Source organism: Sturnira hondurensis, unplaced genomic scaffold (genome assembly GCF_014824575.4).
Source record: "Sturnira hondurensis isolate 20B ecotype Veracruz unplaced genomic scaffold, ASM1482457v3 Scaffold0020119, whole genome shotgun sequence".
Taxonomy (NCBI): domain Eukaryota; kingdom Metazoa; phylum Chordata; class Mammalia; order Chiroptera; family Phyllostomidae; genus Sturnira; species Sturnira hondurensis.
This window is the reverse complement of record NW_028092750.1, coordinates 5,388,310-5,405,301: the sequence shown is the minus strand read 5'-3', so window position 1 is coordinate 5,405,301 and position 16,992 is coordinate 5,388,310. Positions and strand designations below refer to the sequence as shown.

General features: G+C 47.8%; 1 protein-coding gene across 1 annotated transcript; it reads left to right on the top strand.

The window, feature by feature from the left end:
• Positions 1 to 11,693: 11,693 nt before the first annotated feature.
• Positions 11,694 to 15,301, top strand: LOC118975182 (N-acetyllactosaminide beta-1,3-N-acetylglucosaminyltransferase 3-like). The gene is made up of 2 exons (XM_037028972.1): positions 11,694 to 12,296; positions 13,730 to 15,301. The coding sequence occupies exons 1-2, from the start codon at positions 11,718 to 11,720 to the stop codon at positions 14,306 to 14,308; spliced, it is 1,158 nt and encodes a 385-aa protein (XP_036884867.1). The 5' UTR covers positions 11,694 to 11,717; the 3' UTR covers positions 14,309 to 15,301.
• The last annotated feature ends 1,691 nt before the right edge of the window (positions 15,302 to 16,992 follow it).

Sequence of the window (16,992 nt, the reverse complement as noted above, 5' to 3'; positions counted from 1 at the left end):
ATCTCTCCCTCTACACTGGCAATCCTCTCTTCCCCCACACCTTTGGTTTATGGCCCACAAAGCTACATGTTATCTGGTTAGGGGAGGAGAGGTATAAACCATTTGCTCTCCAGTGTCCTCAGGGGAGATGAGGTCTTGTGATTCATCAGTGGGCTGTAAGTTGCTTCAACTGTTTGGCTTTCTTTAATTTTCTTGTCTCAGTTTTCCACCCTACTTGCTCAGGAGATTTCATAGCTGCTCGCTATCCTGTGTCATTCCCCACTCAGAGACTTTCATCCCATTAAAATGTTTTAACAATGATAAGGGAGGGAATTCTCTGATCAGTAACTGATTCCTGCTGTCAAAGGTCATTTGTGTTCCTGCCACGTAAGGTATGGAAGTCTCTTCCTGCTGATCTAAGGGACACAAGGGAATGGGATCTGAGATTCAAACAGAGAGACTGTGAGCTGATCCTTCCAAAGTAGAGGTAGGCTGGAATCCTCAGAGCATCATCATTTTGATATGGAATTGTTGTATGCAATTCAATCATCTAGTCCTGACAACAAGTCCCTTCACCCGAACCACTGAGTCTCATTTCGAGAGGCGGTGATGCTGGTGTGCTTCTAAAGGGAGGCCTATACTGTGTAAGTAAGCAACTAGGTTAACTAAGGTCATGGTGTGCACTCTGTGAAAACAAGAAGAACACAAAGGTTGATGAACACAGAAAATCGTAGACCAGTTCTGAATCTACAAGAGTGTTGGATGAGAAGGCTTCCAAATGCAAGGCTTCTGCTGGAATGAAATAAAGCATGGCGATCTGATAGGTTTCTTTATCTGTAGTTTAAATGTCTCTGGTGCCAGTGTACGGTTGACACTGCATCAGTAGTTCTCAATGATCCCAATTCAAAGGACAGAAGAAAAATGAAGTGGTAGTTTCAAAGGACACTAGAAAAATTCAGGATCCAATTCAGTTTGAGGGTGATAATTAGGCGTTGTGATTTCCACTGAAACACAATTTCTCTCCCTAAAATCACCCTCATTTTAATCAAAGAGATTGCATTTAGTCCAGTCTCAATGTGGCCTGCTTATTCGCATAAACACAGCCAGAAGAGTAATTGATCATATAGGCTCTTTCAAATCTGCTTTGCTGGAATTTCAGAAGGAACCTTTAGACTGAGCTTTAGTCAGCCCTCAGGGCACAGAAGCAAAGCCACACCATTGTCATCTGGCTTTGCCTGCAGTACTGATAGGTTTGGGTGTATACCCCAGGTTCTCATGGTCCCCAAAGTGCCCTGAGGATCTTTCCATGCCATCTTTCAGGAAAGCAACCTTCGTTCTCTACCTGGAAAGACTGCCATGAGCCACATGACCAAGCAAGGTACCAGGTCATTTCTGCCATGGCTGTTATTGGCTTTGAGAATCAATCTTGATTCCTTAAGGCTGTCTGGTGACATCCAGAGACCAGGCATGGGTCTTTTGGTCATGACATGCCAGACAAAGACTTGGTTAATAAAACCACCATTGGAACCTGGCTTTATGTGTCCTGTTATATAGAAATCAGATTCGTACTGGATTTATGCAAACATACATATTGCCATGGAATAATAACACTCACCCATTAAGCATCCCCACATTCCAGAGGGATCGGGTCGGGAGAAAATACAAATGCCTCAATATTGCCTGTGAAAGTATAGATTACCAAATAGCTTTAAGAAAAAAAATTTCTTTTCTTATATATGAGAAACAAAAGATTAAGAGTCAGCAATACTTTTCAACAAAAAGTTACAAAAGCCACAATTGTCCTCAGTTTTACTATGTCCCATGATTAATTTTTGTTTGCCTTGATGATTTGCCAGTATTTCCATGAATCCAGTTATTTCTTGGAGTTCTGTAAATCTTCATTTACTTCGAAACTATGCCCAGCGTTGACACCTGTAGTTTAGATAAATTTGGAGTATGTCAGAGTCCTTTCCGTAAACCCGTCCAAAGATGTAGTATGTTTTTGCAAAGGCATTAGAGTAAAACAATGACTGTCTTCCAATGATAAAAAAAATGTTTAAAGTAAAATAGTTACAGATTTGATTAGAATGCAATTGGCAAAGGATTTGCTTTCCTGTAACAACATTTTAAGATAACAACTAAAATTATAAATGAAAGTATATCTGAACATCGTGACTCTCGGAGATTTTTATATAATCTTTTGAACATCTACATTAACAATAAAATATGTATATACAAATAGAACATACTTATTATTTCTTTATTTTACAAGCTTCCCATGTACTTGAAACATTAAATATGTATAATTAGTTCAAAGTTTCTTTTTTTATTTAAAGATTTTTTTGATTTTTTTAATTTTTAGAGTGGAAGGGAGGGAGAAAGAGAGGGAGAGAAACATCAATGTGTGGATGCCTCTCACATGCCCGCTACTGGGGACCTCGCCCACAGCCCAGTCACGTGCCTTGACTAGGAATCAAACCTTAACAACCCTTTGGCTTGCAGACTGGCACCCAGTCCACTGGGCCACAGCAGCCAGCGCTCAAAGTTTCTTAACATGCAGAAGAAACCAATCCCTGAGGCCTTGCAGGGACACACTGGAATGACGCAAAACCAATTTAGGAATAGAAAAATTTCTTGGACTTCTGGTAAACATGGCTCCCCTTCTTGCAAAACCACATCAAAATTTCAACTAAAATACAGAACAACCATCTCTTAGAACCATCAGAAATGGAGGTGAGTGAAAGTTTGACTGTATAGAATTAAAGAAACCACATCCATCCAGAGCGGTCAGAAACGTGGAAACATGGAATGGGCTAGTCCCCTATTCACGTGTGGTAGATACAAATTTAGGAGGGATATCTTGGGAGCAAGGAGACTGAGTCCCACACCATGACCACCAGTCCAGCATTCTAGTGCCAAGAAGATAAGTCCCCATAACTTCTGGTTCCAAAAAAGAGCAGAGACTGAGTTGGTAGAAGAAACTCATGTAGTCCTGAGCCGTTTCCTTTAAGCAGCATCCCCAACCTTTTTGGTACCAGGGAGTGTTTTTGTGGAAGACAGTTTTTCCACGGACCGGGGTGGGAGAAGGGGAGACAGGAGGCAGAGCTCAGGCAGTAATTAAAGTGACATCCACAAATGGAGAGGAAGGAAATAGGGGACCCTAGCCTTAAAGAACTCACACATGGACTTACTCAGATTCACTCCCTCTGAGCTCCAGCACCAGGGAAGCAACCTGAAAGTACCAGTGGTATACAGGGAGGGACCAAAGTGTCTGGCATCAAGGTTGGAGATGAGGGACAACTTTCTCTCAGATGGAAAGGTGGGCAGAGGTTGTCTCTTTTTGGAACCTCCCCACAAAGAACTACAGAGCCAGCAGAGGGCTGCCATACCTGAGACTCCATCAACTTGGCTAAAACTGTTTGCCCTGCCGTGGAGGTCCTCTGAGATTCCATCCCACCCGACATACAAGCCCACCCAAACTTTAACTGTGACTTTTCTATATGAATTGTCAGTCTTGGCTCATGCTTCAGAACTTCCCAAAACCTATCAAACAAGCAACATCCCATACGTCTTGCTAAGTGGCCACAGGCCTGGAACTAGTAGCATTCAGCCTAGATTCACAGTTTGGTTTCACCTGAGCTGACTTCAGCCCAGCACAAGTAGCAACCATCTCAGATTGCTTTATAGTTCATGCAGAATGGCCCTGGGCAGAACACAGGTGTAAGCTGACCTTTGCCTCCACCACCTGGGAAACCCCAGAGCCTGTGCACCCAAGTAGACAGCTACAGACCATGTTGGAGCACCACCACCCTGCCTCTGCATAGCTGATCATTGACAGAGGGTGGAGGTTGGTTGCCGCGGTCCAGCCGCAGCAGGGTCCAGGGATTCCTGAAAGGTGGGTAAGGCGTCGGCAATGGGTAACAGACGACAACATGCCTCAAAGGACAGTGAAGTTCTGTTCCGTTTATTGCAAGTACAAGCAGGTTTTTATATTTTCATTTTTGGTAGTGATTAACATTTGCAGGTGCATAGCATGACCAGTTAAGCAAAAAAAAATCAATACAAAGGTAACCAGGAGAAGTACAATAATTTCCATAGTTTCAGTTATGTTAAACAAAAGTTGTTTTGACCAGGAGAACTATTAATCAGACAATTTGAAATAGCTCTATGTACAGAGTTTGAATGTCTTATTGTTTATTAAAGTTCTCAGAGTTTGTCACGGGGCAAAAGGTATGCTAGACCAAGCAGAGGTTAGGAAATTCATTATAAGCCTTGTGATGTCTAACTTAGCTATCTATCTTTCTGTCTAAAATATTTATTTATGTACTATGGACTCTAACTCCTTGGTCATAGTTTCTTCGTGCTTAGTTTGTAGTAGCTAACCAGCTTCTCCTGTTTCTTTGTCTGTCTAATTCTAATTGATATATATTCCTATTCAAGGTAAAGGAGGGGCTGTTATTCCAACAACTTTAGACATCCAGGGGCTATTTCATTAGAGGGGATTTTTCCATCCTTTCAGGCAGTTCTGTGGGGAATACTGATGTTTTCCCCTGAACTGTCCCTTCCTCTTGGGTGATTTTTACAGGAATAAGTAAGTACAGTACAATGCCTATATTCAATAGCAAGAGTAAAATAATTAAAATAAAACAGCCAATTGTTAACACATTTTGGATGCCATGTTCTCTTCCGTGGAGATGAGTTCCTTGAACTCGAGTCCTCTATGCCCAGACCTTGTCAGACAACATGGTTGGAAGAGGACGTGGCAGTTGGTGGTCAGTGGTCGCAGCCAGTCCTTGCAGCTGACTGGCCTGGGTAAATCCCTCTCAGTGACCTGCCAACAGCAACCGAGGCTCAACTACAAGAGCTGACATGTGTACTCAGCCCATACAAAGGGCACACCTTGAGTACCTAGCTTGGGTGAGGGAGAGGCTGTGCCACTGGACCCTACAGGACAACTACTACATTAGGCCACACTACCAAGACATGGAGTCAAAGCAGCTCTGCCTAATACATGGAAAGGAACAGAGGGAGGCTGCCAAATGAGGAGACAAAGAAACATGGCCCCAATGAAAGGGCAGGTCAAAACTCCAGAAAAAAGAGCTAAACAAAATGGAGATAATCTATCAAATGCAGAGTTCAGAACACTGGTTATAAGAATGCTCAAGGAACTTAGTGAGGATCTCAATAACATAAAAAAGATCCAGTCAGAAGTGAAGGGTACAGTAACTGAAATCACGAACATTGTATAGGGAAACAACAATAGCACGGATGAAGCCAAGAATCAAATCAATGATTTGGAACATAAGGAAGCAAAAAACCCAAAACAAAACAAAAACAAAAATAAACAAGCAAAACCCAATCAATCAGAGGGGGAAAAAAAACAGAATCCAAAAAAACAAGGATAGTGTAAGCAGCCTTTGGGACAGCTTCAAGAGGTCCCACATTTGCATCATGAGGGTACCAGAAAGAGGAGGAAAAGAGCAAAATATGGGAAATCTATTTGAGAAAACAATGAAAGAAAAGTTCCCTGATTTAACATACAAGCAAGTCCAGGAAGTACACAGAGTCCAAAACAAGACGGATGCAAAGAGGCCTACTCCATGACACATCATATGTAAAATGCCAAAGGTTAAAGGTAAAGAGGGAATCTTAAAGGCAGCAAGAGAAAAGCAGTTAGTTACCTACAGGTGAGTTCCCATAAGCTGATTTCTCAAAAGAAACTTTGCAGGCTACAAGGGATTGGCAAGAAATATTCAACATCATGAAAAGTGAGGACCTACAGCCAAGAACACTCTACCCAGGAAAGCTATCATTTAGAATCAAAGGGCAGATAAAGAGCCTCCTGGACAAGAAAAAAACAAAGGAGTTCATCATCACCAAACCATTATTACACGAAATGTTAATTGGACTTATATAAAAAAAGGAGATCAGAACTATGAATAATAAAATGGCAATAAATACATATCTATCAATAATTGATTGTAAATCAAAATAAGCAAAGAAGAAGAACAGAGACAGAATTATTGATACAGAGTGTTTTGATGTTTGACAGATGGGAAGGGGTTGTGGGGGAATGAGTGAAGAGGTTGAGGGGACTAAGAAGTACAAATAGGCCGTGGCTGGTGTAGCTCAGTGGATTGAGTGCGGGCCTGCGAACCAGACAATTGTGGTTCGATTCCCAGTCAGGGCACATGGCTGGGGTGCAGGCCGGTTCCCTGCAGGCCAACTCCCAGCAGGGGACGCACAAAAGGCAACCATACATTGATGTTTCTCTCCCTCTCCTTCCCCTCTAAAGATAAATAAATAAATAAAATCTTTTAAAAAAAAGAAGTACAAATAAATACTTACAGAATAGCCATGGGGATATAAAGTACAGTATAGGGAAATGGAGTAGTCAAAGAACCTATATGCATGACCCATGGACATGAACATTGGTATTGGGATTGCCTAAGGGAGTTATGTTGCTAATAGAGGGGGTTAAAGGTGGGAAAATTGGGATACTGTAATAGCATAATCAATAAAATATAACTTTTTAAAATTCTTTAAAATCTAAAAACTGGGGAGGTTGTAAAATATGCTTGAACAAAAGATTATATATCATTATGAAACAACATTAAATTATTTATTTAACCAAGGTGTCAAAGTATCAAACACAAATACAGGCTAGCAAAATTTATTTCTTAAAATAAAGATTATGAGTTTTTGAGTAATCAAGTAGCTGATTAACACAATATATCACATAGCTATTTTTTTAACATACAGAATTTTTGCTTTCTAGGCAGATATAGTAACAACTTTTTCCCTTTTAACAGACTGAGAAAGAACCAAACAAATTCTGTATTAGCTTACCTCTGATAGTTAGATCCATTTATCTAAATGGATTTACTGTTCTCATTACTCATGTAATTTCCTCTCAAGGTCTCTCTTCACAAACCTGCGACTTACACAGACCCTCTGCGACAGAGTCTTCTTCAGTTTGCTTCTCTTTAAATCACTCAGAGGTAACTTTAGAACAAATTATTTTTTCTTTTTTTTCAACAAGTGTTTTTATACCTTATACCAGCAGTCGACAACCTTTTTTGGCACCATAGACCAGTTTTGTGGAAGACAATTTCTCCAGAGAAGTGGGTGGAGACACGAGGTGGAGCTCAAATAAGCTTTGCTCACGGCCTAGTGCCTGAAAGGCCACGGACCAGCCCAGCCATGATCCGAGGACTGGGGATCCCTGCCTTGGAGCTTCTATTACCAAACCATGCAATTTCTTTCCAACTTAACTAAAATTCTTAATTCATGGAAGTCTTGATTTTTGGTGACAACTAAAAGTAAGTAATTAACATTCTTTAGATTGATACTTTAATGAACATGTTACATAACTTCTAGAAACAGGTTGTTTCATTGGCAAACACACTCACATTTTCAAGAGATACTTCAAATAAAGTACAAGATATCTTCAATAACAGATCCAAATTCATTTTCTAGCTTCTCTTTAATAAGCAGCCAAGGTAGGCAAACTCAGATCAGTTAATATTTCTGTGTCCTGTTATTTCAAAATATCTAGCTATTTAATAATTTTCAACCTTTTTTTAAAGATTTTATTTATCTATCTTTAGAGGGGAAGGGAAGAAGAGAGGGAGAGAAATATCAATGTATGGTTGCCTCTGGTGTGTCCCCTGTCGGGAACTGGCCTGCAACCTAGGCATGTGTGTGCCCTGACTGGGAATCAAACCTCAATCATCTGGTTCGCAGGCCCACGCTCAATCCACTGAGCTACACCAGCCAGGGCTAATTTTCACCATTTAACCCAGCAAAACTCCAAAGTTCCTAGTTACCAAAGACTTTTGAAAATTATGGCTAGGTATATATATATAATTATTACTGAAAATTTTTATCAAAACTCTTCATTTCAGTTATATCTGTTTATTAGTTTTTAACAACTTTATGAGATTTTAAAATCCACTGCTACCCAAGCCACTTTATTGACACAGTTTGTAACAAAGGTAAATAAATGACCTTATTTCTGCATACCCAGGCAAAATGAACATATATTTGATGTTAAGAACTTTATTTTTAAAAGATTTTATTATTTATTTTTAGAGAGAGGAGACGATAGGGAGAAAGAGAGGGAGAGAAACATCAATTGGTTGCCACCTGGCCCACAATCCGGGCACGCGCCCTGACTGGTAATCACACCAGCAACCTTTGATGCACAGGTCCGTGCTCAATCCACTGAGCCACACCAACCAGAGCAATCCTTTTAAAAGATATTAAACTTAAAGCAGCTTTAATATCAAGTATTCTCCAGATTACATAATCCTGAAGAAACATTTGAGGTAGTTCTTACTTTTTTGTCCTTGACAACTTTAAGGAGGAGGCACAGGGGAGATATCAGGCTTGAGACAATAGTAGTTTGACTTTAAAAGTGCTGTTCTTTTGCCCTGGCTGCTGAGCTGCAGTGGGTTGAGTGCCGGCCTGTGAACCAAAGGCTCACCGGTTCGATTCCAGTCAGAGCGCATGCCTGGGTTGCAGGCCAGGTCTGCATCTGAGGGTGCGCCAGGGGCAACCAACCCATGTTTCTCTCACACATTGTTGTTGGTGTCATCTTTCTCCCTCCTTCACCTGTTCCATGAAAATAAATGAATAAAACATTTTTTAAAAATACCATTTTCTTTCTCTCCCATTGAGGACAAACAGTCTCCCCTGCTGCTTTGGCAACCTGCACAGAGTTTGGGGATTAGCATTAATTGCCTTATTGTTCCCAGGACTCCAGGGGCTGGTGTGCAGGGGGGGAGGGGCATGGGTGTGAGATCATTTCCTTCTCTTTAAAACATCACTTTAAATCCTTTCTGAGTAGAATCCTTATGAGGTACAACATGAAAGCTAACACGTAAGAGATCTTACTCTATTTTCTAGACCTTTGGCAAAGCACTTCTAATTGATTAATGACTTACCGCTGCAAGCTGACCAGTCAGCTAAAATGTGCCCCAATGGACTCTGATGGTTCAAGACTGAGTGACTCCTTTTCAAAACGGGAAAACAAACTCTAAAGCAAAACCCAAAGTTCAAACCCACAAGTACTCCTCCGAAAGGTGGGACTGGGACTAGCCGTAAAATCTAGTATCGAACTACTTCTCCTCGCAAACAGCAGAGGAGAGAAGAGGAGGTGGTGCAGACGAGACCGCGTCTGGGGGGTGAGCGTCTGGGTTCCTTAGGATCTGGTGGACCCCATGATGGAAAGCAGGGAGGGGTGGCTCTAGAGGAACTTGGTCTAGTCTAGAGGACCCCAGAGATGCCCTCTGAGGTCCAGCTGGGGCAGGGCTGGCATTTAACCACAAGCCCCAGTCCAGCCTTACATTCCTTCCTGGACCCATCCGAGGAAAGGTAGACTCTGCTCTAGGGGAGGACAGGCTCATCCAGTGAGTCATTTGTGATGAGCCCTGGGACTATAAACAGGGTTTAGGGGTCCAAATGGCATGTCACCCTTCTCCAACACCCGTGTGTTCATTGGGTGAATGTTTGCACAAATCCACCTTCATACCTGTGTAACACGCCTATCTAAAGCTTTATCTTCACTGGGCTTTCCCTCTTTTTTATCTTTTTACAAAAGCTCCTCCTGCTCCTTTGATCATGCTCCTTTGTAAATGGGACCAGCCCAATGCTACTGGGAGGCCAAACTGGTACTTCATGGTGAGAGATCACCCTCAGATTCAGCAGGTCAGGGTCCCAATCCTGCCAACCCTCCTCAACCTCAGCTGGCTGTGTCCCCTCTGCCAGGTGGGCTCCCTCTCTGTGCCCAACTCACCCAGGAACCCAGCCACCCCCGGATGCTGAGTGAGAGTCACAGGGCCTCCTCCACAGGCAAGGGACCCCTCTCCTGCAAGCGCCCCGATTCCATTCCCGNACACATTGGGGAAATAGCCTCAGGGGCCCCGGGGGCAGGCCCCGTCCCTGCGCAGCACCAATTTGTGGCTCTAGATGTAAACAGTAAACTACTCGCTTGCCTGCTCCCAGGCGGTAGCTGGGTGGCATCGTTTGGGACAGGAGGGGACCAGCAGAGCCCCCTAAATGCCCCACACTGTTCCAGGTGCCAGTAGAGACAACAAGGAGACCCCCCAGACCAGCAGAGATCTCCTGAGGTGGGCTGAGGTAAGTGCTGAGGCTCGTGTATTCATTCAACAAACACTCGATGAATGCCCACTTAGGTGTCTATCCCGGAGAGGTCCCTTCACACATGAACAGCCCCGTGAGTTGGGGACTGTTCAGAAGCCCCTTTTACAGCTGAGGAGACTGAGGTCCGGGCTGTGGAAGGCACACAGCCTGGAAGTGATGGAATCGGGGTCCAGACCCAGGAGTCGGGCTCCGGAGTCTGCACCCCTCAGGGACAGGCCAGTAAGTGTTTGCTGAAGAGCTAAGTCCTGTCTTGGCTCCAATCCAGAACTTCCCCAACACACTGGAAAAGAGACCCTCAAATTTAGGAAAACAGCACAGACACCACCTTACCAGGCAAGAAGGCACTAAGGTGGTCCAGGGAAGCCTGGGAAAGGGACTCACAAGGGACACCTGGGGCTGTGCCTAGAGGAGGGGGAAAGCTCCCAGGAAGAGGAGAATTAGAGCTGGGGTGTTTGAGTTTGAATAAGGGTTTGCCGGATATAAATTGAATCAATTTAACCTTTTACTCATAAATGTATTCATTCAAACACTCCCTGCTCTCCCCACGTGTCTGCCTCATGCTAGGTGATGCCTGGCCCCCAGATTTTGGAAGACAAAGCCAGACACGGCCACCCCACGGGGTCAGGACCGAGCCAGATCAGGCGGTGGGGCTGGAGGCACCCACCGAGGAAGCAGGACTCTTCTGTGGGGTGGAAGAGGGCTTCCTAGAGGAGGGAGTGTGGAGACGAGTTTGCAGGAAGAGCAGGAGTGGGCCCAAGGAGAGGGCTTTGCTGATACATGCAGAGCCTGGGTCTGCAAAGGGTCAGGGGCCACGCTCAGGTCAAAGATCACTAAAAATAGTGAAGAAGCCCTGGCTGGTGTGGCTCAGTGGATTGAGTGTGGGCTTGAGAACCAGAGATTCGCAGTTCAATTTCCAATCAGGGCACGTGCCTGGGTTGCAGGCCAGTTCCCAGCAGGGGATGCACGAGAGACAACCATACATTGATGTTTCTCTCCCTTTCTCCTTCCCCTCTAAAGATAAATAGATAAAATCTAAAAAAAAACTAGTGAAGAAAAAGAAGTGCTGGTTGTATCGGAGCTCAATGCCAGAGCTCAGAGCTCTCTAGAGCAGCAGGTGTTAAGAGAAGCAGGAAGGACCCCAGCAGCTTGCACTGATAAAAAGGGGGGTTCCGTCTCCATCGAGGAGGCTCCTGGGCCATCTCTGAGGCAGGGACATGAGGAGGAGCAGGTTGGGTGTGGGAAGGCCGGATTCTGGGCACATGGAGTCTGTGGGGCTCTCGTTGGAATTCCCGTGTCTCAGTTTCCTTTGTGAATATGGAATCCCAGGCGGGCCCCAGCTACTGTCAGAGTCCAGCTGGGCTGGGGTGTGGAGGGGGCGGGATGTGGGGGACAAGGTGGGGGTGAATTTCAATAATTTACCAACTTGAGTGACAGCAGGCTGCAACCAGGTGTTGGGGTCCACAGGTGGCTCAGGAAGACTGCTTGGCCCATCAGGATCTTCAGTGGCTGTTACTCCCCCAGGAGCCGCCCTGGGGATCTCCTCGGATCAGCCCCAAACCCTGCAGTCCAGGATGAGGTGTCCGAGGTTTTCGCAACAGGTGGGCCTGGCTCTGGTCCTCTGCACCTTCACTCTCCTCTTCCTCCTCCTCAGTCTGCTCTCATCACCACCCCAGTGCAGCCCCTGCACGAAACTGGAAGAGCCTGGGGACACCCCCGGGGCTCTGAGCTGGCTGCCCAAGGCAGCCGTCCCTGTGCGGGCGCCCTGCAGGGCCAACACTTCCCTGGCCCAGCTGCCAGACTTTGCAGAGCAGCCACAGCACGTGCGCAACTTCCTGCTGCACAAACACTGCCGGGACTTCCCGCTGCTGCAGGACGTGCCGCCGAGCAAGTGTGCGCAGCCAGTCTTCGTGCTGCTGGTCATCAAGTCCTCACCACACAATTACGAGCGCCGGGAGGTGGTGCGGCGCACTTGGGGCCGCGAGCGGGCTGTGCGGGGCCACTGGCTGCGCCGCCTCTTTCTGGTGGGCACAGCCCAAACACAGCACGAGGCCCACAAAGTCAACCAGCTGCTGGCATTGGAGGCGAGGGTTCATGGCGACATCCTGCAGTGGGACTTCCACGACACCTTCTTCAACCTCACACTCAAGCAGGTGGGCTGGCAGGAAAACAGTCACCTTATCGGGGCCACCTGAGCTTCCTGCCCAGATCACCACCATCTCCTCTGAGGGTCCAAGGGAACCAGCAGACCCCGAACCCCACCCCACCCCACCCCACCCCCTCTAATGTCCTCAGGGCATCTGAGGGCCTTATCTCTAGGGGAGGTGGGGAGAAAGCCCAGCTGGCCAGAGGTTCAAGCCTGGCTGCAGGGTCCTGATAACCCAGGTTGAAGTTCAGGCTCTGTGTTGCCCTTGATGATGTTCACCTCTCTGTGCCTCAGTTTCCTCAGCAGGGAAATTGGTTATTAATTGGGCTCACCCACCTCTGAGGGCCACTGTAAGGATTGCATGAGATAATATTTAGAAGTCACCTGGACCCGTGCCAGACACTCAAATAACGTTGGCAGTGGGGCTCGGGGATGCGGGGACTGGACAGAGCACAGCCTGTTTTTGTCTGGTCAGTCCCCCTGTGAGGCCCCCGCTGTGCAGCGTGTACAACATAAAAATGTTTTTTGTGGACAAGAACCTGTGAGAAGTAGAGAATCCACATGCAGAGGAGGCAGTGGAGGCTCCAAGGACCCACCCAGCTTGGGTGGGGGGAAGAGCAATCTGCACAGATACACCCAGTGCAGTTCCCTGCTCCTGGCAGGCACAGACTGGTCTGGGTTCAAGACATCAAGGGGCTACTTCTGGGTCAGGCAACCTTGTTTGAGGCACCATCACTGCACAGCCTCTATGTCCTGGTCTATAAATGGGGTTGAAGACCACACCTGCCTCCTGTGCTTGCATTAGGGACTCAGAGCAGAGCTGGCCCTCAGGACTGTATGTGGCAGGCACAAAGGTTATTATGGAGGAAACTGAAACCAAAGGGAGGGAGCAGAGGGCCAGGACCCCTCAACAAGCCACCTTCTTAACCAAAACACCAAAGGGCACGGTAAATAACAACTTGACACACGGTAATCCAGCCTGCAGGAGGCACTGAGCCCACAGTGGTGCTGGGAACACAGCATTGGTAGGAGACGCAGCCCCACCCAGGGGCAGCCCAGAGTCTGGGGGGGTGGGGAGATGTCCAGTAGCCACCACACGAGCAATTCTATGACAGCAGCGCTCAGCCAGGCACAGTGGGAAGGAATAGCAGTGAACGCAAATGTGCCAGTCTTCCTGGCGCTGTACAGAATATCCTCTTCGTGGGCCCCAGTGCTCCTGCAGGCAGGTCCTGAGCTGTGGCCTGAAAGGAAACTTGGACACTGAGGCACAGAAAGGAGCGGTCTTTTGCTGAGGTCACCCCACAGGGTGGAACCTTGACCCCAGGCTGGGTTGACAGGGGGACACAGCCTCAACTGTGCTCAATGGGCTGGGGCGGCCAACAGGGACTGAGGCTGATGGTCCCAGCCTTGAGCCCTCGTGCCCTGTCTGTCTGCCCACAGGTGCTCTTCCTACAGTGGCAGGAGGCTCGGTGCAGCAATGCCAGCTTCGTGCTCAATGGGGATGACGATGTCTTCGCGCACACAGACAACATGGTCTCTTACCTGCTGGACCACAACCCTGACCACCACCTCTTTGTGGGGCAACTGATCCAGAACGTAGGCCCCATCCGGGCCCCCCAGAGCAAGTACTATGTGCCAAAGATAGTGACACAGGAGGAGCACTACCCGCCCTACTGTGCAGGTGGTGGCTTCCTGCTGTCCCGCTTCACAGCAGCTGCCCTGGGCCGGGCCGCCCGCACCCTAGACCTCCTCCCCATCGATGACGTCTTCCTGGGCATGTGCCTGCAGCAGGAGGGCCTGAGGCCCGCCTCACACAGCGGGATCCGCACCGTTGGTGTTAGGTCTCCCTCAGCACGTTTGTCCTCCTTCCACCCCTGCTTCTACCAGGAGCTGCTGCTGGTGCACCGCTTCTTGCCCTATGAGATGCTGCTCATGTGGAATGCACTGAGCCAGGCTGACCTCATCTGTGGCAAGCAGATGCGGATCTATGGAGGTGGTGCTGGGACCCCTAGCCTCTAGGCTCCCGTCTCCACCCCCATAGGAAGGGGTTCCCTCTTCCTCCCAGAAAGCTGAGACCTTTGTCCTCCTAGGGCACAGGGGAGTGCTGTGGAATGTTTGATAGTGAATGTGAATACTTTTGTGGCAAGCTCCTGCACAACCTTCGAAACTCACCCAGTACTGCTCATACCATGTTCATCATTTTCCCTAGACTCTCGGCTGGAGGGACCGTCTCTGTCCATGGCAGCTACTGGCAGAAGCACTTCAGCCAGGGTTCCAGCGGCTGCTGGTCCTTCCAGCCCCTTTGAGTCAAAGTCCTGCATTCCCACTCCACCCTTGGTCTCAGGCTGGACCTTAAACAGTGGCCAGCCTCTCCTTGGTAGTGAACCTGCAGTGGTTTAATCATGGGTGGGTTCTGGCTAGGGTTCAAGGCCAACTGGGAATTCCTGGGTACACATGCAGCTGAAGCAAGAAGCACTTTTCAGCCAGGGGGAAGGGTTCAGTTACCGCCCCTCCCTGGGCCTTGGACCCCTCAGATGGTAGGAGCGGCCTGAGAGGCTGTGCACGGGACTGCCCCCTCTGTGCCTGTGGTATCAGTGCTCAGTGGCAGACACACTGGGCAGAGGGGGAGGCAGCTATCTTTCTCAGGCTGTAGTGACTCAGGGTCTAGGCCCTCTGGCAGGACCAAGCCCCCACACCCGTGCTCAGGGAATAGTATTGGGACCAAAGTGCCTTCACAGGTCTCAAGGCCAGTGCATACACTCACCCCAGTGCCCAGAGGAGGAGGTAGTTCAGTTCCTCAAGTGGCCCTGAGGTCTTGTGACTCAGGACTGGGTACCCACCTAGTGTTTCTGACTTGGGAGACTGAAGTGAATCCTGACCCCCAGGCCTGCTGGCCTTAGACAGGTGTCTGGGACTTGGATGTCATAGTTACTGGGCCGGTGGCAGGGGCACCGAAGGCAGCAGGGTGTGGGCTGGAGAGTGGCTCCTGGGGAATAAAAGGTTTTGTGAAGACTTGGTGGTAGTGTTTTTTAACTCATGTGTAAGTTTTAACTCTGATCAATCTGTATTCAATTGTAAAAGTTTCATTTCCAATTGATAATATACCAATAGAGAGACAAAACAAAAATAAAACTAATAGACAATTTAAAAAACAGTATGCACTTCCGGCCAAGATGGAGGCATAAGTGGAAACACTGTGCCTCCTCACACAACTAAATTTAAGGACAACAAAGATTTAGATAGAAAAACGCAACCAGAACAGACAGAATACTGAACTGTGTGGGAGTCAGACAGCAACGAACCATTCATCCAGATCAGCAAGAGGAGTGGAATTGGCGGCCAGTGGAGAGGAATTGCAGCAGGAAAAAGTGGTGATTGGCAGACCCCGGTGCGGGGAGCAAGCAAGCAAACTCATTGAGGCCCACAAGGTGGTTGGCTGACCACAGACACACGTTCGCTCGCAGATAAACCAGGCAAAAAATGGGCAGTGAGACAGACCACACAACCCAGGGCCCCAGTGACCCCGTCTGAAGCCTAAAAACACTGATTGGAAAAACTTGTGGGGGTTGAGGTGCCAGGAGAGACTCCTCGCCTCACAGGAGAGTTCATCGGAGAGACCCACAGGGTCCTAGAATGTACAGAAACCCACCCACCCTGGAACCAGCACCAGAAGGGCCCAATTTGCTTGTGGGAAGCGGCAGAAGGGACTGAAATCCAAGAGGGAGCAGAACGAGAGCCATTATTCTCTCTCTGACCCTGCCCCACATACAGCGTCACAACCCAGTGACTGGCTTGCCCTGCCCTGGTGAACACCTAAGGCTCCGCCCCTCATACGTAACAGGCACAACCAGACCAAAAAATTATGGCTCAAACAGAACAAATCAAAGCCCCAGAGCCAATACTTTTAAGCGACCAAGAGATAGCCAACCTATCAGATGCACAGTTTAAAACACTGGTGGTCAGGAGACTTCCGCCAAGATGGAGGCATAGGTGGAAACACTGTGCCTTCTCCCACAACCAAGTTTGGATACAACAAAAGTTTTGGTGAACTACCACACACCCAGAGGCCAGAAAACCGAATTATACGGAATTCCGACAGCTACGAACCGTTCAACCAGGACGGTAAGAGGTGGAGCCAGCAGCAGAGCTGGGTCAGCCGGGGCAGATCTAGGAGCGCAGGCAGCCCAGAACTAGTCGGGGTGCGGAACAGACTGACCAAGGTCGCACATTCGTGCGCAGTGAGACGGACCACACAGGCCCCAGGGGGCAAACCCAGTGGTGGAGGGCTGACAGCGGTGGCACACCCGCGTGCCGAGGAGCGTGCCGAGGAGCGGGGCGCGTGGCCCTGGTGACTGTGGTGGCTGTGGTGCTGGTGGGGGTGGCGGCGGCGGGCGCCGGAGAGAAGCCATTGTCCCTCTTTGACCCCGCCCCCACATACGACGTCACAACCCAGCGACTAAGTTGCCCTGCTCTGGTGAAAACCTAGGGCTCCATTCCTGCTACTTAACAGGCACAAATAGCCCAAAGGATGGCTCAAGAAGAACTCAAAGTCCCAGAGCCAATAACTCTAAGCGACCAACAGATTGCCAGGCTCTCAGAAGCCCAATTTAAAACACTATTTATCAGGATGCTCACAGAATTGGTAGAGTACAGTCACAAATTAGAGAAACATATGAAGGCTAAACTAATTGAAATGAAGGGAG

What these genes read in the sequence shown, in the direction of transcription:
- LOC118975182 (XM_037028972.1), top strand. Translation starts at nt 11,718, where the DNA reads ATGAGGTGTCCGAGGTTTTCGCAACAGGTGGGCCTGGCTCTGGTCCTC. An exon ending in TCAACCTCACACTCAAGCAG is followed by an intron (nt 12,297 to 13,729) that starts GTGGGCTGGCAG and finishes GTCTGCCCACAG; the next exon opens with GTGCTCTTCCTACAGTGGCA.